At 36.6% G+C, this 27,647-nt stretch overlaps 1 protein-coding gene and 1 pseudogene across 3 annotated transcripts in view; one reads left to right on the top strand and one right to left on the bottom strand.

The window, feature by feature from the left end:
• Nucleotides 1-2,573: 2,573 nt before the first annotated feature.
• The window catches only part of ERCC6 (ERCC excision repair 6, chromatin remodeling factor), a 44,429-nt gene continuing 19,355 nt past the window's right edge, over nucleotides 2,574-27,647 (top strand). For 2 of the 3 annotated variants that reach the window (XM_072340575.1, XM_072340574.1), the window contains exons 1-9: nucleotides 2,574-2,617; nucleotides 2,873-3,091; nucleotides 3,911-4,344; nucleotides 5,909-6,029; nucleotides 8,114-8,219; nucleotides 10,139-10,865; nucleotides 19,878-20,003; nucleotides 24,633-24,791; nucleotides 27,004-27,139. In XM_072340575.1, the coding sequence (XP_072196676.1) occupies nucleotides 3,914-4,344; nucleotides 5,909-6,029; nucleotides 8,114-8,219; nucleotides 10,139-10,865; nucleotides 19,878-20,003; nucleotides 24,633-24,791; nucleotides 27,004-27,139 (1,806 nt within the window). In that variant the 5' untranslated portion in view covers nucleotides 2,574-2,617; nucleotides 2,873-3,091; nucleotides 3,911-3,913. The remainder of the gene's footprint in view (nucleotides 2,618-2,872; nucleotides 3,092-3,910; nucleotides 4,345-5,908; nucleotides 6,030-8,113; nucleotides 8,220-10,138; nucleotides 10,866-19,877; nucleotides 20,004-24,632; nucleotides 24,792-27,003; nucleotides 27,140-27,647) is intronic. The other variant, XM_072340576.1, reaches the window with a different exon arrangement.
• On the bottom strand, nucleotides 5,366-5,529 carry LOC140254505 (U2 spliceosomal RNA; annotated as a pseudogene).

Raw genomic sequence — 27,647 nt, 5'->3', positions numbered from 1 at the left:
GCACGGATTAAGTGTCATCATTAATGCATGCACGCTAGAGAGGAAGGCTAGGACTACATTAACATGTTTTAAAAAACTAACCAAACAAGCAGAACATGTCCTGCCCAGAAAACCACACTGACAGTGATTTGGCAGAGTAGCTGCACTGGAGCGAGCAGTCATCCACATGTTGGGGAAAGAAAAAAAAAGAAGAAGAAAAAAAAAAGATAAATGGAATACTTGAATACAGTACTGAGAAACATGGATGCATGAGGCTCTAGTAGTGACTGTGTACAAGGATCAGCAGTCATACATATGTGTATCTGAGAGGATATTTCTGATTCATCAGTGGCTGATCATCAAGGATGGACCACCACAGAATAGCTTTAATTGCCAATGGAATCTATCCTCATTATGACTTTAGTGAAGCCACACTGATTTAGGGATATGATTTAGCAGGGGTTTTTTAGAGTTAGGGTACTGGTTAGGCTGCAGTTGTACTTGATGATCTTCAAGGCCTTTTCCAATCTGGGTAATTCTATGATTCTATGATTTTTAGCTGCTGGAAGATTTGGTTCCATAGTTCTTCAATCAAATAGCCTACATCCACACCACCTGGGAGATCAACAGTTTGCAACAGATTTGTTGCCCAACATACTTAGTATTTAAATGTCATTCCCAGTATACATGGCATTTCACAGATAGGTGATATTGATAAGTCTCTGCCTGAAAAGCCTGCCACATTTTTATCTTATGGTTTCAGAGCACTGTCACAAAGACCATCTTCATCATACACAGATAATAAAAGAAACCTTTATGAGCAAGCTCTACCAGGGATATCTGCAGACAGTCATGACGCCAGCAGAAATGTTTTGTTCTGTAAGTACCTACCTCAAACCAGTAGCATTGTGCATTCAATGATAGCCTCTTACTTCTGGACCTAGTATGACCACATTAGAAATCTGTATATATGTGTGTGTGTGTGTGTGTGTGTGTGTGTGTGTATACACATATATATATAAAACAAAATCTTCACTCATTTTCCTCTCAAGATTGGGAAAGAAGAAGCTTTTTATATGAAAACTCCTCTCCTGGCAAGTAATACAAAGCTCTTTTTTTCCTTCTTGCAGGACAACTTATTTTTCCTCCTCATTAATCAGTTTCTGGAAAACTGAGCCTGCCCCTCCATACAGCAGTTTACTTTTGACAACAGTTTGATGTTGCAATGTCTTTAAATGTGCCCTAGTTGCTGCTTATCTCATTCTGCTGGAAGACTTCACACTCCACATATTCAATCATTTCAGCAATTACAAAGCATCATTTTTTGCATTTAGAGCATAGCAACAAAGGTTAAAAATAAACCTCCTCATTCTAGTCTTTAAATAGGAAATAAAGGACATTTGCAGGAGTAGTATAGGAGCTAAGGAAAGAAACAAGAGCATATCAACTGACCAATTTGTTCCTGTTGACCTTTCAGATCCTGACATTACAGAACATAGATGACCAGTTCTCTGCTTCCTTGAGACTTCCAGAGATTGGGAACAGGAAAGAATAAGGCTTGGAAAGATGGGGAAAGAATATCTTCAGTCAGTGGCTCATAATATTTGTTACAAACAAAGCCAGGCCACCAGCAATTTTGAGCTATTCATTCAAGCTTGACAACAGTGGGTATTAAAGGAAGAGTCTGAATTTCTCATAGAGCTTGCACATGGAGCACTCAGTAGGATATAATATTTTATGCAGCTGTCAGTGCTAGTGATCTACAGAAAAAAGAAACAGAACTCCTACTCTTGGATCAAGTGCATAGGGACCGTGTGGGTGTGTTCAATATGTCACAAATTTGTAAAAAAATGTTTGTTATGTTTGAAATGCTTGAATCACTGAGTACTTGATTTATCAACAGTGTTTTACCACAGCAACCTGGGTTCCATCAGTGCACTGTAGAAAAATGGGTTGAGAAAATGTCAACCACTGTCTAGAGGGGCTAGGACTTTCCCAGTACCAGAGTCTCAATGGAGACACCAGATTGCATCCAGGGAAGTGCAATGAAGATGGCCACAGGGCTGGAGCATCTCTCCTATGAGGAAAAGCTGAGAGCTGGGACTGTCTAGCCTAGAGAAGAAAAGGTTTCCTGAGTGATCTTAGACAAAAGCTAAGGGAAGTGTGTAAAAGGTATAAAGAAGACAAAGTCCAAAACCTAATAAAGGGTATATCCACTCCGTGTACATCCTAATCTCCATCCTTACACTTTCATGATCGAAACAACATTATGTCTTCACGCACAAATACTGCTCCTCTACTGAACAACTGTGACATTTATGCGTTGTTACAATCCCAACCTTCACATGCTTCCATACACGACTAGGATAAGTGCTGCAACTCAAAGAGAAGCAGTGTCCAGATGCCGAATGGGGAGAGAGAAGGAAGAGGGAAGAAGGGACAGAAGGACTAACGAGTTCTGGAGAACTTTAAATTTTGCTTTTGCCACTTGCAAGCAATCAGGGACTAACCCGCAGACTGACAGTACGACACGCGCAGAATCCCACCGCAATACAGCGCAGCGCATGCGCTCTTGCGGCAGCGCCGAAGGCGGAAGTGACGCCTCAAAGCGGCGGCGGATGTGATGGCGGTGGGTAAGGTGTGTGCTGTGCGTCGCAGTGTTAGCGGGACCTTGCGTTCGGGGGCTGTCGGGAGTGGAGCACTCGGAGCTCCTCGCGCTCTCATCTCGTCAAGGGCTCGTCGCCAGCCTTGAGGAACGGCCGTCTGCCACGGTCCTGTCGCAGCCACACCGGCACGGGCCTGTTCTCGGGGAGGTGGTGCAGCTGGAAGTCGGGGCGGGCTGTGCGCACCGAGGGAGCGTGGGGTGGTAACGGTGTGTGGTTTTTATGCGCAGGGCCTGGCCTGCTTTGTGCTTCGGGGCTGATGAAAGAAGAGGGTGAGCGGGAGCCCAGCCCCGCGGGCTGCTGTACTAGGAGGGGATGCTGAGCCCTCCTGCCCCGTCAGCGGCTTCATTGACAAAGCTTGTGCCTCCCTGAAGTTGAACAAAGCCGCGTGCTTCCCAGGGATACTCGTTCTAAAGGCTCTGAACAACACCAGCGCCGAGGTTGCCGTGGTAAGTCGTTCCCGTGTTGAAGCCTATTAGTTCCTAGGGAACTGTGTCCTGTTTCAAAACTGAACTGTCAAGCTGAAGCCTACGGTTCACAGAAGTGCTTTTGCTGGTGAGTTTCCTGGTCTGATTCTCAAACACCTGATCTGTCTTTTCTTGGCTGGTGAGAAGCCTTGTATTGTGATTTTTCTCCAGTAGCTGTCCTTTGACTTCTCTGTCATAATTTCTTATCTTTGGAGAAGGTAAAAGGTTGTATGTTAAGTGGGTGTGCTTTTCTAGCTGTACTCTTACCAACAACAAATATGGAAACAAAACCAATTTCCTAGTTAGGTTTGGCACATCAGAAAACTTATGTTAGGCTGCTTAAAATACTCAGTAAATATTAATGTTTTGGTTTCTATGCTTGATTCTTATCCTGTTTTGAATGCTTGTACTTTTGGTTTAGCATATTTTATGTCACGTATGATTTTGTTATTCTGTCCTCTGGAGTGTGACCATTTGTGCAAGGCTCAGTTCACCCTGGTGAGGAAGTAGTAGTTGCAGACTTTTTTTTTCTTGATACCTGCATTTTCTAGGAGTGTATCATACGGTAGACTTTAAGGTGTTTTTGCCATTTCCTTTTGATTGTAGAAATTAGTGTGGAGAGAGAAGCCTTTGGGTGGAAGATGGCTCACAGAAGGGTATACTACCAGGTGTTTTGAAATAACAGTTTCTCATGAAGATACATGCTTGTTTTACTTCTGTTTGGGCACCATCTCAATGAGGAACTTTGTGAATATTGTTATGGTGATGTGATTCTTACCATTCTTTGTTGCTTTTGAACAGAGAATGCCAACAGAAAACAACCACCTGCCAGAGAGTAATCAAGAACAAGACCCCATTACTACTGTAAGCAGTATTTGCCCTCATGATGCTGAGGAATCAGGAACTGAACAAGAAAATGGCAATTGTAACAGTGACTTGGGTAACAGATTTGGAGTTCACAATTATGACAGCAAGCCATCCACTTCTGCGGCAATTCCTCTGGAGGTGCCCAAAAGAGGACAACCTCTTTTGCATATCAACAGACAGCAGATTCAGTCTGTTTCATATAGTGCACAGGCTGCTGAGCTCAAAGGTTTAGGAGTTGATGTGTACGACCAGGATGTATTGGAGCAAGGAGTTCTCCAGCAAGTAGATAATGCAATTAATGAAGCTAACAAAGCAGCAAAAATAGCTGATGCTGAAAAAGAATATCAGTCAGTTTTGGATGACTTAAGGTAAGTTTTTTTTCCTTGATGTTGTTTTCTGTTTCTGACAATCAAATTATGCTCAATGTCTCATTATTAAAAGCTTAGAGATCAGAGCATTTCACTATCAGCATGGAGCATTGCTCTTATTTGACCTGTTCAGTCATGCATCAAGGCAGTAGAGATGTAAGATATCGAGTGTATCTCCTTTTTCTACTTTGTTGCCCACCTTACTGCAATGCTTGTTTGTTTGCTGGACCGTGGATAAATGTGTTATACTTTGTTATTCAAAGTTACTACAAAAGTATCACTTCTTCAATCCTCCGTGTTTCATGTGGTTACCCACTTCTAATTTGTTTCAATAGCTTGTTACAGTTATTTACTGTAACTTATGTGACTCCATATTGTCAAGAATACTACAACCAGAACACCCTTTGTTCTAGTTTGTATGAAGTCCTTGAGAATACTTTCGAATAATCAAATGCTCAATGTGATATGTTGATAGTAGAAGACCTTGAGGGATAGGGACCACGTGTCATTGAGTTTTGATCGCAGAACTTTCTATTTCTAATCTCATTGTAGGGAAATGTGTGATATTATAGTATTATTGTGTGATAAAATTATTTATGTGTGCATCTTTCATTGAGCTGCATTAATGTTGTCTTCTAGTGTTCAAAAGTACTGTATACCTCCACTGTCTGTGTGAACGTCTGTGGAGTGCATAGCGCTAAGCATATGCATTCATTTTCCAGTTTGGGTGTGGAGATGTAAAACTAAGTATGTGTGTAAAACTGGTAATTAATTTTAGATGTTATGTAGCAGAAGGAAGTAGATGGTCATTGAGAAGATGCGCATGATTAAACTATATATCTTGTAATCTAAAAAGGCATTCTCATATAAGGACATCAAGCAGTGAACAGTTTTACAAAATGAAAGAGTTTCTTATTTAGGTTATTGTATGGTATCATAGAATTGTGTAGATTGGAAGATACCTGCAAGATCAAGTTCAGCTATCAACTTGACCTATAAAGACCCATCACAAAACTGAGTCCCTCAGTGCCATGTTCACGATGTCAGAACAGTGCACAGAGTGAGAAGAGCGAGCTCTAGATCTAACTCCTGAGCCCCAAAATCTGTTCAATAGAAAGTCTTCCCATTGAAGACATATCAGATATTGGACTGTTAAGAACTGATACAATGCTTGACCTTAGCTAGTTCTTTGCTGCTTCCATCCCTGATGCTTGTCACTGTAGTCTGTTTTGTTGCTTTTTTAATTGTATTCTGTTTATCTTTAGTAGCAGAATCAGCCACTTCATTCCATTATTGTGATCATCAGGCTTGTGGCTTCTGAATACTAAATAACAGTGGAAGTTTAGTGTCATTTCCTTTGAAGTTTTATTATTAGTGGAAATTTGTTCACAAATGTATAATTAGTGTTTATGCTTTTGAAGTCTTTAATGTTTCTAATGATATTTAGCCATAAAGTGCTTATTTAACTGTGGTCCTTTTTAAATCTTACCTTAAGCATTCTGGAATTTCTAAATTGTCTGGATTGAGAGTGTTCTAATTTTCTTTACTGGAACTTGTTTTTCAGATCATGTACAACATCTCTGAAACAAATAGATAAAATTATTGAGCAACTTTCACCTCAGGCTGCCAACAACAAAGATATAAGCAGAAAACTAGATTCTGTAAAACGGCAAAAATACAACAAGGTGATTAGATTACTTTAATTTCATGCTGTCAGTACTTAGCTTGTGCTTAAGGTCTGGATTATGTGATTAATTCTTGCTTAATTGTATCGATCAGAGTCAGCCTAAAATTGCTGTTCCCTTTTAAAATGGTTTCATTTTCTACCAAAAAAAGAAAAAAAGTAAATAACTAAATATGTGAAGGGAAGGAGCTGATGTTGGCTTTTTGTTTGCATGTTTATTTGGAGGTGGAGTGTGTTGACTCTTAAATTTCAGACAGAGCTGTAAAACTTGCTTGGAAGAGTGATCTTTCCTAGTAGTATTTCAAGAAATAGCAAAGCATTGTTAGAGCATGATTTGAAAGTTGGGCTAAATCTCAGCTCTCATGGCCTTCATTTCCCATAGTCCTTTTCCTGATCCTCTTTCACTGTATCTTTCTCATAGTAATCTGTATCATTGTCTTTTGTGAGTTGCTTTAACTTGCTGATATGGCAGAAGCTGCTCCAGTTTTTTCCTGTTGTAGTAGCTGGTTTAAGGAGCTGTAGAGCGATCTAGCAGGCATCAGTGTAAGCAATAGACCTGTACATCTGCAAATGGGAAGGAGAAGGGAGAAAAGCAAAACTCCTGGTTAGGAATGTAGTTCTTAGATCTTCTCACTGTCTCGTGGAAACACACCTAATAGTTTCTCTAATGACTGACCAACATAAAACTTCCAATCCACACTTTTTTTCCAGTCTCAGGCTTTTTGCCACTGACCCCATTCATTTACTTTTTTTTAGTTATTCTTTTGATCACGTCAGCAACTGGGATAATGTTGTATTCACAATTTGGCCAACTGAAAGGGAGTGGGAGCAAACAGTTCTGAATAGTGGCCCTGGTCTAGCAACTTACTATTAGGAATAAGTAGTTGGAGGTAGGGGGAAAATATATGATTATCATACTTACCTCTGAAGTGTCATCCATTATTCAGATAAATGGGAAGTTAATAACTGTTAGAGCTGTTTCCTTAGAGCTCTCATACAGGGAGTGTTTTGTAGTATAAACTCTTCAATAGCAAGGATAATGGTTGGGTACAAAGTAGGTAATATATTGTAATGTACACGAATACATTACATTTTGTGATGTTGAAGGTTCTACATAAGGACTTGGGCAGGCAAGAGCACCATCCTTCACACATAAGAAAAAAAGCTGATTGCATCATAAACTTCATTTTTATTTTTTACTAAATTATGTGCCTCTGTAGGGGTGGGGAAATTCTTTGAAAAAGTTGCACATGAGGAAAGTTGCATTGCCTGTGTGTTAGTTTTACTATTTGGAATTTCTTGTTTTGTAAATGAATATAGCAACACCAAGGGAATTGCAGCATTACTGGTAAACATACAGTTGAGGGCATTACAGTCAGATAAAAGGGATAGCAGAATACTAGGTGTGCATCATTTTCATTTCAGTAACAAACTATACTTGTTATGATGTCTGTAGTGTTTAATATTTTCACTTATTTTTCAAATGCATTCTACTTTGTAGTTTTTGCTGTTAAAGTAACTGCAACCATTCCTGAATTAGTTATATACAAACATATATTAAGAGGCCTGACTGATTTGTGGGGTTTTTTTGTTCCTATCTAAGCAAACATTACAAAACTTCTGGGTGATAAATAAATCCTAATGAATATTATAATTGGTTTTAATAGGTTATTTGCCAGTAATTCAGTCTTGCAAGTCATGGACACTTTTTTCTATATTCTCTGCATATATCACTAATCCAGGGGCTGCTTTTGCTTGTATCAGCATAGTTATAAAATGATCTTGAAAGATGGACATGAAAATGCCTAATGAGCAGGTGAAATGTGTGTGTGAATTGTAATGTCTTACTGTGTATTTTAAGATGATTGTACACATAAAATTATGCATATTCTGTGAGTTTTTAAGTTGCAGACACTTTGTGACCCTTTTTTGTGCTTTTTTTTATTAAATGGGATACTTTGAACATTTGAGTATGACTTTTTGGTAGAAAATACGGCAAGCATTATAGCTTAAGAGTTGTTTAAAAGGATATCAGGATTCTGAATCATCTTAAAGTTTTAATGATGTACCTAATTGTCATTCAAGGAGCAACAGCTAAAGAAGATCAAAGCAAAACAGAAACGTCTCCAAGCAGTTCTTGGTGGAACTGAGATTCTTGATAAAGTAAATGAAATTGAATTTGAGGATGAAGGTATGTATGGGAGAAGTCTGAAACTTAATGCCTTTTGTTGTTTGAAGGTAATTTGCAAGATCTTTGCTAATAAGGAAATGCATTTCAGTGGTTAGTTTTCAAGGAGAATGTTAAGAACACTTATTTGCTGCACCTGCAGAATTGCAAATCTTAGCATATTCATGTGGGAAGTTTTAAGAAATGGATGTTAATCCTTGTTCAGTTCAGTAGGGATGACTGATGCACATTAGAGTATTGGGCTTAATAAATTGGAAATCTTAACGTTTTTTCATAGCTAATTTGATAATGATGACTAACATCATGATTGAATTACATTTTATATGCTGGATGCTATCAATCAACATTAACAAAATTGTTTTTTTCTTATTGTTGAGCATTATGGTTAGAAATGTAAGAGGGGAGTACTTTTTCTCTATCAGGCTGTACTCTGTTTAAAAAAAAAAAAAAAAAAGAATAAAAACCCAGCTTCCAGGGCAGTGTGCTTGTCCTCTATGTTTCTTATGCAACTGTTTTGCTGTTTTCTTTCTCAATGCCTTCTACAAACTGAGTCTGGATTTTGTAACACTGGCTTAACTGTATTTCACTCGCCATCACTATCTGCAATATCTAGAAGGGCAGGGTTGGACCCATACAGCGTTTCCTGTGAACTGATTCCTCCTCCTCTCCCCCTGTGTTCTGTATCCTTACATCTTGTGTTCATTGCAGGTGTGAATTCTGAATCTTACAAGGCTCATGTTCTTCTCTTGGGTCAAGAAACTTCACTGAGAGTGAAAACTTCAGTGAATTTTTCTTAGCAGGAAATAATCTTAAGCCTTTTTTCTTCTAATGAGTTCATGCAGGAAAATCCGGGCACCTAGTGTGATGAAATGTGGGTAGGAAGTGTATGGAGCCCAAAAGAGAAGAAATTAAGTTGAACAGTTCCTATGGTTTGAGAAACTGATTATCTGAAAGGGGAGGAGTTTGAAGCTGGATGCTTCATCTTTACTTATTAAGCACGTGTTAGTGATAAATATGATGCTTGAAATAGCATGTATAATAGCATACCATGCTGGCAATACTTCTGTCGCTACTGTGAAATTTTGGACCTTAGTAATAGGTTCTATGTTAGCATTTCCCTTCATCTTTTTGAATTCAAGAACTTTGCCTCCCTCTTTGCTTTAAGATGATAAATAACACAGTTAACACAAATATAACAAGTATAGTAACTGTGTATGCAATTTAACTGTAGCGCTTATCAATGGCAACATGCTGTGTGGTCAGTCTGACTTTTAAAATCATAATCCTAATGGTATTGTAGTATTGGAAGTTTTCTGGTTTGGGGTTTCTGTTGTTGCTGTTGTGTTCGTTTTTTTTTTTGTTTGTTTTGTTTTGTTTTTGGTTTTTTTTGTTTGTTTGTTTGTTTTGTTTTAGCTTGTGGGAAGACAGTCTTTTGTCTCTCTCCTGGTATGCTTAATGGAAATTTCAGATTTCAAGCTTATTAGAAAATCTGAACGATCAGTAACAGAAATAGAAGTGGACATTGTTACTACTTACGGGAATTGTGTTTTGTTGTAGTGAATATGATAGCACGTTGAACTAAAATATAGGGAGCACATTAGAGTCCACGTGGCATTAAGGATTATTCTCTTATAATAGTTCTTGCTGTTGTGTGTTATTCTCGAAGCATTAACATTCTGAGAGTGTGCATAATGTTTCCTATGTAAAATTTTAGAAGTAATTTGAATTTTAAAAAACACAAGTCTGTTTTGACCTTTTTTGTTGGTTTCTGCCTTTTCTGACCTTTTCATATTGTGTGATGCTAGTTTGGAGTTGTTTTTAAGCTTTAAATCCATTTGGGTTTTATACACACCATTTTGTTATTGTGACAGTTATTTAGAAAGTGTGGAAGGCATTGTGGTTATTCTGTTTTTTTGTTACAGAACCTGGACCATCATCTCTTGGCAGTATGCTTATGCCCATTCAGGAAACAGAGTGGGAAGAGCTTATTCGTACAGGCCAGATGACCCCATTTGGAACTAAAATACCTCAGAAGCCAGAGAGGAAGACACGGCGACTAATGCTAAATGAAGCATCTGATTTTGAAAAGTATTTAGCAGACCAAGCTAAGCTGTCATCTGAGAGAAAGAAGTTAGCCCTTCACAGAGGAGTGAAGAAGAAAGCACAAGCCAAAAATGTTCAGTGCATAGCCCACACATCTGCTACAAAGGAAAAGAGAAGTAAAGCTCTGTCAAAAACAGATAAACGTTTAAAAAAACACTTGAAAAAACTTCAGAAGCATGCCCTTCAGGTTCATTCAAAAGCAGGTATTCCAAAAGAAAAAAAAAATCTTGAGGCCATGAGGCTGAAGCCTGGACAGGAAGATGATAGTGGAGAATCTGAGTATGTACCTGATGAGGAACGTCTTGATCCAGAAGCAGTCGAAGATGAGGAAGAACAGGTGTCTTCACATGCTGAAAATGATTCTGATTATGAACTCAGGAATTTGTCAGGAAGGGGAAAATATTCGGTGAAGCAGGATTCTAAAGATGCTGGAAACGATGTTGATTACTTTCCAAGCTCTGAGGAGGAAGAACATACAGTAGGGAAGCGCAAAGTAAAGAGATGGAGAGATGATGGAGATGAAGACTATTATAAACAGAGACTAAGGTTAGTCCCAGACATTTTAGTAGCAACATTACCAAAAGATATTGCACTTGTAAAAGACAAAGTCTGTAATAAACAACTAGGAATTGGAATAAGGGGAAGGATGCGGTCAGAATGATCATAGTCTTCCTAAAGCAATTATGCATGCCTCTTAATTATTAGAACTTTGCTATTTAATTTTTCTGATTGTTTCAAGATCATTCAAAAGTAAGTTATTTCAGGTTTGGATTTGTTTGTTATTTACAGTACTGTGAATGTGCCAACAATAGAGTATATATTAAAATGTATTATGTGTTGGTGGCATCACTGTTTACTTAAACAGTACTTTGTCTGCAGATCCTCATATCTACCTTTCAAATATATACAACACATCCTGTTTAATAGGCAGAATAACAGTACAGACAGACTCTCTCTTCAGAGAGAAGGCAATTTCTCGCTGTGAGGGATATCTCTGGTTTGGCTTGAGATGAGGTGCTTAGTTTTTGGCTTTAGTTAATGACTAGTCATGAGTAAATTCTTTGAACAAATGTTTATATACTGCTTTTATATAATCCATTAGTTTGTTGAAATCTCAGGCAAATATATTAATTTGAACATCAATATAAAGTGGATTTTGAATTTATACTTTTAAAATTCATACTGAAAAAGAATCATCTATTCTTTTTCATTATTGGGTAATACTTCTGGCATAACTTAGATGAGTAATAAAGACTGAACATCACATTGCTGTTAGTTAAGTATAAAAAGAGCTGCCCTGTTTGACAGTGGTTTTCCTTTCTGTCCTTATTGATGGTGATGTCTTTATCTAACAAAGATATGGCAGTGGTAGTAGTTTTCTCCAGCTGGAATGACTTAAGGTTGTAAACTGTGTAAGATCTATGAAGAGAATCAGCATGTTCTATTAACTAAGTTAGTATAATTAGGTAGAGCAATATAGCTAAGATATCAAGAACACAAGTTACTTCTGGAAATGGCACCTGAAACACCAAGTGCTAATCTGTAATTTATGAAACCTGTATAGCCTGGGTGTTAATGATTTCTCTGTAGCTACAGTGTGCTGTTGAGGTTTGTTTTTTTTCCTACTGGTACCATTGCTGTTGAACTCCTAACAAGAAGACTGTGCAATGTTTCTATTGCTATAGATGCTTGGAAAACATTTTTAAGGACCAGTGAAGTGACATGTAATTTGTTAAGGTCCTTCAAGTGGTTTATAGCCCCTAGAAAAGTGTGGATTCCATCCTGAAAGCAGCTCTCCTAGAATGAAAGGAAAGGTAATTATTAAAGCTATAGAGGAGAGTGACTGATGTAGGCAAACGTCCTAGCATTATGTCTGGTTAATAGTTGGGAGGTTGAAATTTTGTATTTTACAGAAATGTCAACATTTTACAAAGTTGAGTTATACTGTATCAAAGAAAGGGGTCAAGGTGTAGCGGTATGATATCCATCTTTTTCTGTGATAAGAGCTGCTGTGGAAGAAGAGGTATGCTCTGCTAGAGATGCTTGTGTTCCAGTTACAACATTATTACAAGTAACAAAATGTTAAATAGGATGAGGTCAGCTTGCCATTTACATTGCACGCTACTGAGGCAGATCAGGAGCTGGCATGAGGCATTAGGCTTGAAATCCCGGGATGCTGCTTTCCGAGGTTAAAGAGTAGTTTATTGCTTCTTGAATAGAAGATTTCAATGAGAGGCTAATCAGAACAATGTCCATAGCATCAAAAAAGTGTGTTTTTTATTGGGTACATTAACAAAAAATTATTGTATTTAACCACTCAAATATTTACTGTTTTATTGAATAAAATTGTACTCTTCACATGTAAATTAGACCAATATTAAATCATTTTTAATTCAGTGTTTTCATCAAGAGTAATTTATTTTGATTGAAAGTTTTAATATGACTCTCAGTTTAAATTCATTCAAACACGTTTTTTAATAACGTTAAGATTGTGACAATTTATCCTTAGCAAAGTCATATCATAGAGTACATTTCTTTTGGTTACTAAAGTTACAATAAAAGCCTAAATGAATTTTAGAAATATCAATAACTGTAATTGCCACCAAAACACTACATCTCTTAAAAATTTCATAGCCACAGTTATTATGGCTGTTAAGCTGCAGCTGTCCACATTGACGTTTTTATGCTGACACCCCCAGGTAATCTTCATTATGGGAAATGCCATGAGAAAATAAAGTGTAGTGAATTAAGAAACATATTAAGAATGCTATAGAAATGCTGTCATTTGCTTACATTTATGTCTTGTTTCACATCAGTTATACTTTTGAATGCAAATAAATGAGTGAGATTATGGTATATTTTACCCCTGAGATAGGCAAGGGAAAGTCCTTTAGGATTACTTTAGTATTCTGAACATCTAGTCTTGTGCTTGGTGTTGTATAAAGTCCTATACTCTTGAAGGCTGAAAATGAGTTTTTTTAACATTAAAACTTTTCAGATATGGGACTTGAAGAGATTGGTCTGTGTCAAGGGGAAAATATGATGATGATGTTAAAGCATGATAATTAGCTAATTATGGGGCTGCTAGAGAAACTTACTGTTTCCAAAGAGGAGTTGGTACATCTGTAGTCAACAGGGCATGCAGGAGAAGAGCTGCTCTACTTTTCTTCTAAAGGCAACTTGTGTCAGTCAGCCTGGTCACTCACAGCCAGACATGGTCAGCAGAAAGTGGAAAAGCCACAATTCAGCACGCACTCTTAGTAATATTTCTTCTCTTGCGTGGCTCTTGCCTTTCTCTTGTTACCATTACTTGAGCAGTGTTGCTGTGCAGACGTGCAGGGAAAAAATCTTCTGGCTAATGTAGCAAGGAACACCAGGGTTGTGGGGAGGTAAAGTGAATCAGTGACAGACTGTCAGGTGCTAAATGCTAAGTTGAGGATTCAGTGCAAGGTAGCGTTTTCATCATCTCCATCTGTCCTTCATAGTGACTATTCTCAGCTAAACCCAGAGGCCTGGATTAGGTCATCAGTCTCTGGGATAGTGTTGAAGGTCTCAGAGACTTGATCCCCCACAACAGCTGTGGTTTCAGTGTATTTTTTGCCATACTCAGCAGTAACTGCCCTAGTTGAGAGCTGTTCCACACTGGCACAAGCAGGAGTCTAGAGCGGTCACCGACCTGGTGGAGCAGCCAGGTCACGGCAGAGCCGCTTTCTTTGAAGGCAGCTCAGTGAAGCTGCGCCTATTTTTAGCTTTTCCATACCTTGAATCAGAAAAGAGAAGTAAGATTCTCTTAAATGCAGACTAAAGGCATAGGAAATAAGCCTTTTCTGACTTCTCAGCAAGAAAGTAACTGCATGATTTTCTTGGTTTACTCTGCCAAGGTTTTGGAGCTGTGGAAGCTGCAGCCCATCCAGTCCTTTTGCTTGCTAACAAAAATTCTCCTTTGCATGTATTAAAATAGGAAGTGTAAGTATAATCAAATAATTCTTTCTCATTATCTGTAGTTAATGTGTTACACTTTTGACATCACCAATACAATATCTGTATGAAGTAGTAGCTAGGAAACAAAAAGCCTTAATATTTATCTTGGGGTCACTATTCCCGTAGCAGCTGCTAGTATTTGTATGCCTGCTGCAGGAGAAGAATTAAATCTCAGGTTGTGGGACGTAAGTGCCATAACTGCATTTTCTTTGCTTTTTTATATAGTTGTGGAGTATAGTTTTTTGAATAGCACTTCCTTCAATTGCTGTGAAGGGCTGGGAGGCAAGGCTAGAGAAGCTGCTGCTTGCCATGTGTGCCAAGCATCAGCCAAGCAGCTGAGTTGCTGTGCTATCAGTGCACAAAACAGTTGATAAAATAGTCAAACCAAAAATAAAACTAACTAAAAAATAAGGGGTGTTTTTTTCAAGTTGGATCAGCTTTCATACACAAACTGTCTTTAAGGCTTCTGAGTCAGTCTCTCATTGTTTCAGAGTTATAAATTTAAAAAGGATTAAATATTACCTTTCCTGGAATACATTTTCTTAGAGCATCCTAACTGCTCTTTAAAGTGACAAATCTGAGACACAAATGAAGATATATTTTGGCTCACTCACTGAGTACACCTTTCATTCTAAGCTCAAGTGTGTAATCATCTACATCAGTCTTAATTTACTTGTGGAGACTTGTGGTACTGACTGCATTTACTTCATCTGTTAGGATGTGCCAATTAAATCCATGTATACAGACCATAAAAAGTTAGATCAAAAAAGTAATGCCAAATGCTTCAGTTTAGCAAATTAGAATAATCTGTGAGGGATTCTTAGCTGTCTAAAACAGAAAAGATATTGTGCTTCAAAAAGGCAAACTATATTAAACGCTCAGCTTGGTTCCTGACTGTATTTTAAAAAGAAAAAAAAAAAAAAGCTCATTACTGTTTTGGATGCAGAATTTCTTTCTTGGGTATTGCAATAAGTGGGAAATGGGCTCAGTATCTGAATACAATCTTATATTAAGAAAGATTTAATTGTATGATATATGGCTTTCATTCTGCACTTGCAGGATAAAATTGTACTTATGTTAGTGACCATGGATGGAAGAAAAGTAGGTTTCTTAAAGGTCATGCTTCTGTTTTCAAAAGACTTTGGTGATACAATAAAGCCTGTGCTTGCCAATTGTTTAGGCACAGTAATGAGATTTAACTCAGACTTGTATGGTTGTTTTTTTTTCTTTGTTCAGAGTAGTACCCTGTAATTAAGTCAAATTATGAGTTAGTGCAGTTTCTCTCTTGAAAGTTTGACTTGCAGAGTAGGGGTTGACTGACCACCTGGCCAGTCTGGTCTAGCAGTGTTTGTCTTCCCTTTACTTCAGCTATTAGGAATGTTTTCACTTTTCTATTGACAATAATAAAGTTTTAATACAATATCCTGCATTGAGTTCAAAGTTATTCAGAAACTGGATGACTTTCTCAAGCTCTGCACATTGTTACAGTCGTAACAACAAATTACTGCTTTTTCTTTCAGCTGAGTGTGGAAAATCAAAGGCCAAAAAGACTGCAGACCTTGGCTAGACACAATAGCAGAGCTTCAGTTCTACAGTTGGTGTAATTATACTTGCCAGTAGAATAATAAATACAAAGTATATCAGAATTTTTCTTTATGATAACTGGGTTCTGAATGTGTTAGTTCACATTCTAGATATATTTTTTTTCTTGGAATTTCATGATTTGCAGGGAGGCGTAACAGGTCAAACTAATTGTAGAAAAACTGTTGGTTATATTCCTTAAGAGCAGTGAACTGCGGGAAGTTTTCCTCTTGGTTGTTTCTGGATCACTTTTTCCAACGTACACTAGAGGGCAATCTGCTTCTTCCCAGGGGAGGCTGAAGCTCCCGTGCTGGCTGCCGGACATTCACATTGGGAAACTGGATGAGGAGGCTCTTGTACAAAATACTGCCTTGCTTGTCAATTGTGTTTGATTTGAATTTTATTTCTAAAGTGATCTACCTGTCACTTTAGAAGTTTTTTCAGTTGAAATTGTTTTGATTTTAATGTGGTAAGTGCGTGTTTTCTGTTGTTTTCTTTCACGTTTCAAGCCTTATCTTAACTCGGTCAGATAACATAACCAAGTTCTGATGTGTGCTGTTTCCAGTAGTGACACAACCTGATGCAGTGACTATCAGTATTTGTCAACTTGAATCTTTTTTCTTTCCCTGGAACTCAGAACAGTAACTGACAGTTCATGGCTGTTAGCACAACATTGTGATACTGAACAAAAATAAATGCATTTTTATGCTGTGCCTCCAGTATCATCTGCCTTTTTGGGTCCATTAGTCTGAGAGCATTATTTTATTATTATTGTTATTTTCCTAATTCAACCATTCAGAAGAATGCTATTGTAAGGTAGAAATTTTCTTACCTGTTAGGTTACGTAAAAGTATCTGTGGGGATTACTTTTGTATTCATTTCTTGTTTTGTTTTGTTTGGTTGCATGTTATTGCTATTTAAGAGGGTATGTGATTTCATGTAATGGAATAACAGTCTGAGAGGTGACAAAAAAAAATACTAGCAACTCATTTGTTTTTCATCAGAAAACTGAAGTCTGCCCCCCCCCCCCTTTTTTTTTTTTTTCTTTTTTTTTTTTCCCCTATGTATATGCTGCCTTTCCTATTATGTTTTTTGCTTCTGAAGACATAAGAACTTGAGGTCAAAATACATTGGTGTGAAGCTGTCTCTATGAACCCATCTGGTATTATGCTTTCTTGTTAGTTTTTCAGTGCTTTTTTGGTTTTGCAGTTATTGTAATTCGCATGCATTTGGAAATGATGGTCTTTATTTTCACTTAATAAAACAATACCACAGTTCCATGTTTGTGATTGCTTCCATAAAGGCAAGCTGTAAGTATTTTTTCACTATGCTGGTTAAAAAAGCTGATCTAGAAAGCTACTGTGGCTAGCTTTGTTGCACAAGATAGAGTGTATGATTGTGTTTCAAGTGTTGTTTCTTTCCCATTCTCTTATTTTTGTTCCAGATTTTTCAAACACATTTGACAGAGGCACTAGAAGCCTTTAAGTGAAGTACCTGCAAATATCAGACTGGAGGGTGTCATTGTGCTTGCAGTGCCTACTGTAAACACTGCTGAGTCAAGATGTGTGGGTCAAGTCTTAAAGACTTAAAGCAATGCATGAGATGTTCTGTAGTGTCTTCTGGATTGTTTTGCCAGATCTGAAGGTCAATATGTTGTGAGACAGCACCAGTTTTGTGAGCAGTTGTTTGAGGATATTTTAACATTAACTTATGTCTCCATTCTTTTGCCTAATTAGGTCAGGTTATAAACCAAAGTCATGAAAATATTTAAATTTTGTTTCTACATCTAATGATGTCTGTCATTTTTGCAACAGCTTTGTTTTTTTTCCAGACATGGATAAAATTAGACCAATGGCTAAACGCTTGCTTATCCCATATGCTTAAAGCACATTGTGTTTAGAAGACAGGAAATAAAATGCATTTTGCTTGTCAGCTTGTCAGTCAGCTTGTCTTCTTTCAAGTATTCAAATGTGAAAATTATATACATCTTTTATCTCCCTGAATGATTTTTTTTTCTTCATACGTAAATTTTACAAAAAAAAAAAAAAAAAAAAAAAAAAAAAGTTAAATAATTTTTAAGAGTGAATTTATTACATTTTTTTTTAAATAGGTCATAAATCCATTTCCCCAGAAGATGGATTTTTCTTTTAATTCATTTACCCAGCCATATTTCTGCTGTTACAGCTGCCCAGCCAACAGTAAGAGCCCAAGCCATCAGGAAGCTGTTTATGTAGTGGGTGAATGGGAGAGGTAAGCTGTTATCAGGATGGAAGGACAACTGTTCACTCAGCTGTAATGTTTGTTCAGAAACTGGAAGTGTACTGGAAAACTGGTGCATTTCATTAAGCCTCCTTCATGTAGTTACTGCAGAACTTCTGGAGTATGTTGTCTCAGTAAAGCAAATACTGGATAGATGAGTTTCACAGTGTCTCATTTAGGAGGCTCCTTGTAGCTTAATACTGGAGATTTTAGTGCTGGGAGGCTTATACTAGGTTTTTAGCCTCAATCTTCCACTTGCTTCTTTTCATACTATCACTGCTATTTATAGTTCTTTGGAACCTGAACAATTTCTGTGTTTTATGTTTCAGATGCTTTTAGACTGCCAGGGTTCTTTCTTCAGCCTCATCCAGGCCAGCACCTTTAATTATGAGTATGGAAAAAGTATTCAAATAATGATGACTACAATGGCTTAAATTGCAGTGCATGCTTCATTTGAAAGTGTTTTGTCTGGCTTGAAGAGGACAGGACTGTTCACTGGGGAGAGAAGAGGGTTTTTGTAGGAAGAAACTTCACTGATAGATATATCTAAGGTATTTGCAAGGAGGCATGCAGTCATTTCATCCTTAACAGTTGCAGCAATCTTCTTACTAGATGAAATATATCTGCTGTTGTACTGCACGAAGAGCAGTAGCATGAGTATGTAGCATGAGGGTGTTCTTAATTTGTTCTACAGCTTACTGCTTTCTGTAGGGATTTTATCAGGCTGTACGCTGTGTTTGGTGTGTCTGCAATGAATGCAGTTTCAGCAGCGAATAACAGCAAAACTCAAGTTGTCTGTAGAGTGCTTTTGGTAGTTCAATACTTATTTGTTCAGGTTCTGCAGTTATTTCCTTCCTGGCAGTAAATGTCTGCTTTGCTGTTACAACTAAATGGTTTTGTTTGGGTCTCTAAAGCAAACACAAGTCCATAGTTGTTTTGGATGTTGAAAATCCTTTGGTGCTCTTTCTAAGAGGAGACACAGGACAAGAACCTAGTTCTGGATGTAGTCTGTGCAGAGTCCAAATTCAGCACTTGGGCTGCATGCCATGAGTCACCATCATTTCAAAATGTCAAATATTAACTCTCCTAACGATGACTGCTCAGCATCTTTAGATCCCATCAGCTCAAAGACAGTGATGTTTCCAGTTGGGTCTTCTGTAATGTTTGTATGCTACTGAACATTTCTCTAAGTGAAAGACATTTTAGATATTTGTTTAATTTAAGAAAGATATCATTGTAATATTTGATCTTTATTTCTTTGTTGTTTTATTTTTGTTTTATACTTTTTAAATGGATGTTTGGGAACTTAACATTGCCAGTCTTTCAATTGTGTTAACTGTTAATTACATTGCATTAGCATTGCTGTCTATAGGTAATTGTAATTAGCTTATGACTTTTCAGAAGTGTGTGCACATTATGTCAAGTATTTTGAGCGTTTAGATGCATAATTGTAGAAACATCTAAACTTAAAATATTGCTATTGCAATTATTGTAAAGCTTAAGATTTTCCAAGTTTCTCCCAAATAATTTCTTTTTGGTTACATGGGAGATAATCAATTATCTTCACTCTTACACTTTCAATGAGCCCAAACAATCCTTCAGTGGATTTCTACTTCAATTCATCACACCTGAGAAAATGTTTTTATTCTTTACTTCTTGATGAATAATTCAATGTAGTATTCATATTGTATGTTTTCAATACAATAACTGAATGTTGACTCTTTGTGTCACTTACAGGAAGTGGCAAAGAGAACGTTTGAAGGACAAAGAACATCCGGTTGCTGAGGAACTTTCTGATGAAAGCGACACTGAATTTGAAGAGGGTTTCAAAATTCCAGGATTTCTCTTCAAAAAGCTTTTTAAGTACGTACTGCATGCTTTATTTTAACTTCAGGCTGTTCTGTGCTGTTAATAATGATATTGTTAGTAACGGTGGTGATTTCTAGATGTCTTGTCCTACAACTTCATGTTCAGTTATTTCTGTTAAAAAAGAAACAAACAACAGAAACAAAAAAAAAACTTCGAAAGTCCTACCCAACCAAACCTCAAACAAAGTTGACTATTGCACACACAAAATGCTGTTTTATGAAAATACAATCAATAATTATTGTAAATGTAATTGTAATGTTAGCTAAAGCAAGGGTTGAGAAGCTCTCCTTGTCTCCTTTTGTAAATGTTTTCTTTTATTGTTATGTGCTTTCATTTAGTTCAGGTGCAGAGTGATATAAAAACGACTTGACTTTACTATGAAGATATGGTGTTGGCAATTGGTAATAAATGAAAACAAGGAATCTTAGTGTTTCTGTGATTGGGTTGAGAGTGACTGAAGTTTTCTTCCAGCAAAAAATACATCCAACTTTTTCTTTGAGTAGTTTTATGATGTCACATTATAAGATCTTTAAAATGTTACTGGTAAAAACATTCAGATATGGAGAGTGCATTCTTAATTCCTTTAGTTCTTAATGATTGATTACAGATTTGGACAAGACTGCTTTCCTTTCCACTTTTTTGAGAGTTTTGAGTTTTGTCGTATCCAGTGTCACTTTCAAGTAACTCATCTTAATCTCAAAAAGCTGTTTATAAAAGGCAATCTAAAAAAGTTAGCTGCTGACAAGTTTATTTCATCCATGAGTTTTCTCTAACTTCCATGCATCATTGGCTTGAATTCATTTTTGTTGGCAGCATTTCACTTGAGGAGAACAATCTCCTCTTTCAAAAGCTACCTCTAAAATCTTATAATTAACCTAGCAGAAAGCTATGGTTTCTTACAGGCTTACATAGTAACTCTTCTAACAGGGCCACTTAGCCTTAACCTCAAAGAAATTATTATTGTTGTCCTGCAGTTTTTCAGGAGGAAAGCACTAGCTCTGAAATGGAAATGAATTAATGACTTGGTTGCCAGGACCATACAAAGCCAATATGTGGTCTCCGGTTGTTTATGCAACAGTACTGCAGGAGTAATCATCCTGAGAACGGATGTGTGGTCTGAGCAACCCAAAGGGAATCGAAATAAGGCAGACAACTAGAAATTAATCTTAGAGATATCAGCCACGCTAATGAAGGGTATCCCTGCAAGCATGAGTCAGTTGGCAAGACTTCTTAAGTGGTTAGAAAGATCAATTGAGTTGAATGATTTGTCTGACTTGTAACTTAAATGCTGAAACCTCCAGTGTAGGAAGGCCCATAGTCAATAGTCATTAAACTTTGAGTTTTGAACAAGTTCAGTAGAAAACATAGCAGTACATTGATCCAAGGAGGAGGTGTATCGCACCATTTTGTAAGTGATCTTTCGTATATGTGAATTGAATTCTAAAGAGAAGTTAGTAGAAATATTGGACCCTTAAGCTGTCCATTTTTTGGTTTGATTGTTTGGTTTGGTTTTTTTGTTTGTTTGTTTGTTTTTTGTTTGTTTGTTTTGGCTTGGTTTTTGGTTGGTTGCTTTTCATTTTTTATTTCTTTGGTTTTGTAAATCTTTGGTTCATTTTTTATTTCTTTTTTTTTTTTTTGGTTCATTTTTTATTTCTTTGGTTTTGTAAATCTGTTCAAGTAGAAAATCTTGTTTCTTCCCTTTTATATACTCCTGTCTGCTTTGAGGAACACTCAGCAACATTTACTTAGCTAGTACCACTGGTGCTGCCTTGGACTAAAATTGTGGTAAGCGAGACTGACTTGAAAGCATCTGCACTTAACCTGAGAAAATTCTGTGTAAGAAGGAAACCAGGCTTCTTTCTTACATACTTTGAGTGCATGTTTTCCTAACAACTGCAGTGCTATTGCATCTCAGTAAGATAGTGGCTATACTCTGCTAGCTACAGTTATGAAGTTTAGAGGATTGCATTGTAGTGTATTTACTTAATGTGAATTAAGTATATAATATGTAACTATTTCAAAGACTGGGCAACATTTTTGTTTTACTTATACAGTGTTTTTTAAGTTAAAAATAGAGCACAGAAATGGGCTCATTGAAAGTGTGAGAGTGAAGAGAATTGATTATCTTCTAACCAAAAAGAAATTATTTGGGAGAAACTTGTAAAATCTTAAGCTTTACAATAGTTGCAATTGCAATATTTTAAGTTTGGATGTTTCTACAAGGCATTGGTGTAACAAAGCACCTTAACTTTCCACATGAACTAATGTTAATGCTTTTCCATATGTACTTTCTAGTCATTTAAAATAATGTGCTGTCCATGAAAATATGTATTTTGGGAACAGCTTGTAGCAGATATAAGTTGCAAGCATGCTTTTTGTGTAATCATTTCCATTCTTCTCTTGTGTAGTGGGAGATGTGGGTCTTTAAAAAGACTAAGTACACTTCTGTAAGATCATATTTGGCTGTAGAAGCATGTATGAAGGGGTGGAGTGAGTTGAAATGCTGTTACGATTCGCCTTTTCTAAAGACTGACAGTATAAAATTTTAGAGCCACATAGATGGACCCTATCTTACACAGGGCTTTAGAAACAAATTTAGGGGTCATTTCTTAAAAATATATTCCTGATTTGATTTTTTATTTATTTATTTATTTTTGACACGTTCTGTGCAGTTACCATTCCATTTTTAAACAGAGACTTGAAATCTTGTGTAGAACATTTTTCCTGCATAGGGAATAGAAAAACACTTATACACCTACACAGTACTGTATTTCCTTAATAATAAGTAATATTCAAAACTTTGAAGTATGAAAGGTTTATAAAAAAAAATATATATAAGTATTGTTCAGGCTTGTTTGGAAATCTCTAAGTTTACTTTAGTGTTCCAGATTAACTTGGGAAAGGAGTGGTGCACTGTGATCCAGAATTACTGGGAATTTCATTTCACTTCCATTTTTTGAGGGGGGAAAGATATTTTTGTATTTCTTTTCTGCATAGCTCAAAGGTTTTCCTCATAAATCTATTAATGTGCCTACTTATTCATGTTACAGTCAGTAGTTACTGTTAATATATTGTATGTTGTTTACATGAATGTGTTTGACGAAAACACGGGCATCTTCTTCATTTTTATGTATCCATGGAGCAGAATTTCTCTGAAACTTTGTTTATTAAATATATATTCTTCTTATTTTTAAGAAGATAGAGGGAGAGGCAGAGAGATGCTTATAAATGCAGCTAGATTGTTAGCACTGTCTGTAATACAAAGAAATGTCACCAAAAAGAATAGTATTGAGGAATTGTCTTCTAAAGATACAATCTGGAAATTAGTCTGAAGTAGCTTCTGACTTCTGTTTTTCTCCAATTCTTCAATATTTCCTTAAGAAGATATTCTGACCTTCATAAAATATTGTATGAATATCTTCATCTGCTTAGAGCTACTCCTGGAAACTATTTGGTACTTGTTTAATTTAGATTCCTGTGTTTTTAAGGTCAATTCATTGCTAATAAAAGGGTTTTTTACAGACTCCTTGGTATTATGCATTTTAGATACCAGCAGATAGTATGATGTCTGAACCATTAGATGTGTTGTTTGATCCCTTTTCTCTAACTACTCAGGCTGTTTTGTTGTTTCCTTTCAGCATTAATCCAAATCCATACAGATCACAACATAAATTGATTTTTGATAGGATGTAGCAGACACAAGTGTCGTTAGTTGTCAGTAGTTATACTAGAGAATAGTACCAGTAGCCTTGATCTTCTGCGTTACAAGACACAGAAATGCTCAAACTTGTATTTTTCCAAAGTTATTGGAATATGCTGTTGTCTCACTTTTTCTTTTCTTGTTTTCAATTTTAACTCCCTTTTCCAAAATGTTTTATTCCTGATGATTCTTAGTCCAGTAGCCCATGCCCACCTTTTTAGCTTGCTGTTGTAGATGTTGTTTTCTAATCAACTCTTTTTAATTGGGATATATTTTAAATTCTTGCTTATGCAATTAACAGTGAGTGACTGGGAATAGAAGCATCCTGATGTTCCCACACAACAACACTCTGTTGAATCTTATTCACTGTATTAATTCCTATTGTTTTGCCTTCCAACACAGTTTCCCTTGTTGTCTTTTTTCTTCATTGAAAGAGATTAAATTTTACTAAACAAATTTATGTGAAAAGAAAGCCTATTGTCACAGATGTGATCAGTTTTCAGAGTGGAATGTAAAGTCTGCACCACTTACAAGTCAAACTTTTCCTTTGGCTTAAGGTATATGTTCCAATAATGTAACTGATTAGACCCCTGCATGTCTTCTGACAATATATGGCTTTGTTAGAGTAGCTTTCCAAGTTATTTTTAACACTTAAAATATACATGAAATAAAATACCCTCTAATTACCATGACTATCAGTTTAATTAGAAATGTTTTAGTATTGCATAAAAAATGAAAGTTGCATGTAATGTTTGAGTGTATCAAAAATGTATGACCGAGTAAATAGAGCACTCATGTAAAACACACATCCAGCATGTTACTGTAACTGGTGTAAGAACCTTGCCAAATGATTAATTCATGAGTACTTTCTGTTACGATCTTTATTATCAAACATTCGCCATCTTCTTTTTCCTTGTTTTTAGGTACCAGCAGACAGGTGTTAGGTGGCTCTGGGAATTGCACTGCCAGCAGGCAGGAGGAATTCTGGGAGATGAGATGGGATTGGGCAAGACCATCCAGATAATTGCCTTCTTGGCAGGTCTGAGCTACAGCAAGATCAGGACTCGTGGTTCAAATTACAGGCAAGTGCTCCTCTGCAGACTGTCAGTCTGTAGAGCTCAATTAATATTTCATCAGATGTATTGCTGGTGGAGGAGGTTCCTGTGAATTATTAATGACATTTCAATTACAATATTCCTTTAATTCTTTTAGTGGGGGACATCAAAGGAAAAATTTTACGAGACAATGGAGCTGTAGGGCAGGAAAAATTAAACATGTAACACTTTTAATGAATTCCAGGCATTGATGCTTCATTTTGCAGATGAGCCACACTAGATATTTTGGGTCAATACAGTGTCTAAGGTTAGCTTCCACAAATGGATTGTTTACAAACTCAATTACATTAATATCAATAGTTTACACAATATGGAATTTTAAATTAGATCTAATACCTTTAGTTCCATTTATTAAATTTTACATTAAAATATTTGTTCTGGCAAGACACCAGGTGAATGCTTTACAGGAAGTCACAAGCTGATTTGTGATGGAAGTTAAAGTTCCTGATCTGCAGGGAATTACCTATGCCAAAAAAAAATAGTAGTACTAATAAAAACTGTAACTTACACAGAGGAATTTCCATCTTTGTTACTGTTTAAAACTGTGTTAGAGTAACTGGCTGTTCTTGCAAGAGCTGTCATGCCATTTCTTTATTACTGAAAAATACTTCCAAGTTCTGTCTTTATAGGTGAAATTACCGGAAAACGTACTTGTTGGTGTTCTTGGATTTACAGATGCATGCATGAATGATACTTGAGTTTTCTAGTTCTGGGGGCCTATTTATCTGTTGTGAATTATGATATGCAATTAAGCAAATATTGCAGCAGTACACTGAACAAAAAAGAAAAACCAAAACCATAACTTTATAGTGAGCCATTTAAATTTCATACTTGTAAAATAATACATTAAATGGAAAACATGGAAGACTTAGATTCTTTGTTTGATTCCTGATGTAGCCTTTATATAAAAAAAAAAAAAAAAAAAAAAAAAAAAAAAAACTTGGGCATCACTGCCTCTTAGGTTATTCTCTACTGATTACTTTGTGTTGGTATATTTATTAACTGCCCTTTTTGGAGGACCACTGAGTTCATAGAAACATTTCAGGAACATCTCTTGACATTGTTATACAGTTTCAGCTTAAGATCTGAGATACTTCGGTAAGACTACAATTAAACTTTGAAGATGCTAAAATAGGAACACTGATGTCATAACATCCTTTCTGTATGTAAGATCATGTATTCTGGTTTTTGGTTTGTGTTTGAGGTTTTTTGTTTGGTTGGTTTGGTTTCTGGTGCATGTAATTGATAAGTCCTCTTCAATAGTAACTTTGTGGGGAAAAAGGTAGGGTTTGTTGTTTTGGTTTTTTTGTTTGTTTGTTTTTTTGGTGAAACTTCTTACTTGTCTGTGCATTGCAAGGCAGAGCTTCAGAACATCTTGATCTGTGCATGGTCAAGTATTTTCTGCAGCACTACTCAGAATGAGGAATGAACTAATTCTGACTGGCTAGCTTCTACTTCTACTTGAAAGCCACGTTATTTAGTAAGCAGAAGACCTCATGGTGGGTCTGGTTGAGAAGTAGGCATTGTTAAGAGTGGGCACGGTTGTGTTGTTAACCTGTCTGAGTGACTTCCAGCTCACCTCTTATCTCATTGCCTTGATGTACAGAGGGAGCTCGTGTACTACTGCATGAATCTGGCACTGCAGCCTTTCCCATAGTGTTTATCAGCCTCAGCTCTCATTCTGTGAAATGGAGATGACTGTATGTTCCTTACTGTGCAGAAGTGTGAAGGTTGTGTTTGGAAGTGCTTGAGAGTGAAAACAATAAGGCTATCCTTGAACATTCAAGATATGCGAAAATATTTTCATGATACTTTCTAAAGAAGTGGTTACATTAGTAGAAATTTCATTCTGTAAACTGATCTGATTCTGAGATTTATAGAGGGGAAGGATCTTTTGTTACATAAGTTGAGCTAGAAGAAGCAGCAAATGAGCTTTCACACCAATGGTCCTCTTCACAAATATCTGTATGCTTTGAGTAACCCATCTCTAGCCTGTGCTTAGACTGAAGTCTGTTGTTGAAACTTGATCAAGAGATTGTGGGTCCATGAGTTTGTTGCCTTTTTTCCAAGTATATTATTTTTGTAACTTTTCAGTGTACTGGGTTATTTTAATAAGACACATAGTACGGAGCATTTATTTCATGTTAAAGATTTTGGTTTGGTTTTGTCTCTTGGTTAGGTACCAAGGATTGGGTCCAACAGTGATCGTTTGTCCAGCTACTGTGATGCATCAGTGGGTAAAAGAATTCCACACGTGGTGGCCTCCATTTAGAGTCGCCATTCTCCATGAAACTGGTTCTTACACTAACAAAAAGGTAATAATTGATATTCATTTTGTAATTCCAGAAACTTGCCTCTTTTCTGCACTAGCAAAAAAAAAAAAAAAAAAACAAAAAATGCGTCCCATGTCCCTGAATGTTTCCCTGCAAGCTTGTGCTCTTTAATTCTTTTTAAAGGTTACCAAGTTCACTGTCTTGTATAGATTTCTTAGGTAACTGGACAAAAAGAGGATAACTGGGAGTAAGTTTATAGTATAAAAAGGCACAGAACTGCCTAAACAAACTAAACATTATAACAGGCTTCTCCTTCAAAATACTTTTCTTGTACTGAAGTCAATACTGCCCTGGCTAAACTTCTTTCAAACCAGACGGCATGTACTTTGGTGGAGCCCCTGCAACGTTAGACATAACTCAGCTTATTATGGAATCAAAGTGCATCATGGTTTTAATGTCTATATGCTCTTTTTCTTTAAGTATAACCATCTAGAGTAGCCAACACAGTGTGATATCTAACCTACTTTTAAAATGGTGCTCATGTAATTAT

Source organism: Excalfactoria chinensis, chromosome 6, assembly GCF_039878825.1.
Source record: "Excalfactoria chinensis isolate bCotChi1 chromosome 6, bCotChi1.hap2, whole genome shotgun sequence".
In the NCBI taxonomy this organism is placed as follows: Eukaryota; Metazoa; Chordata; class Aves; order Galliformes; family Phasianidae; genus Excalfactoria; species Excalfactoria chinensis.
Note: the sequence above shows the minus strand (reverse complement) of the source record. Positions and strands in the feature narration are given on the sequence as shown.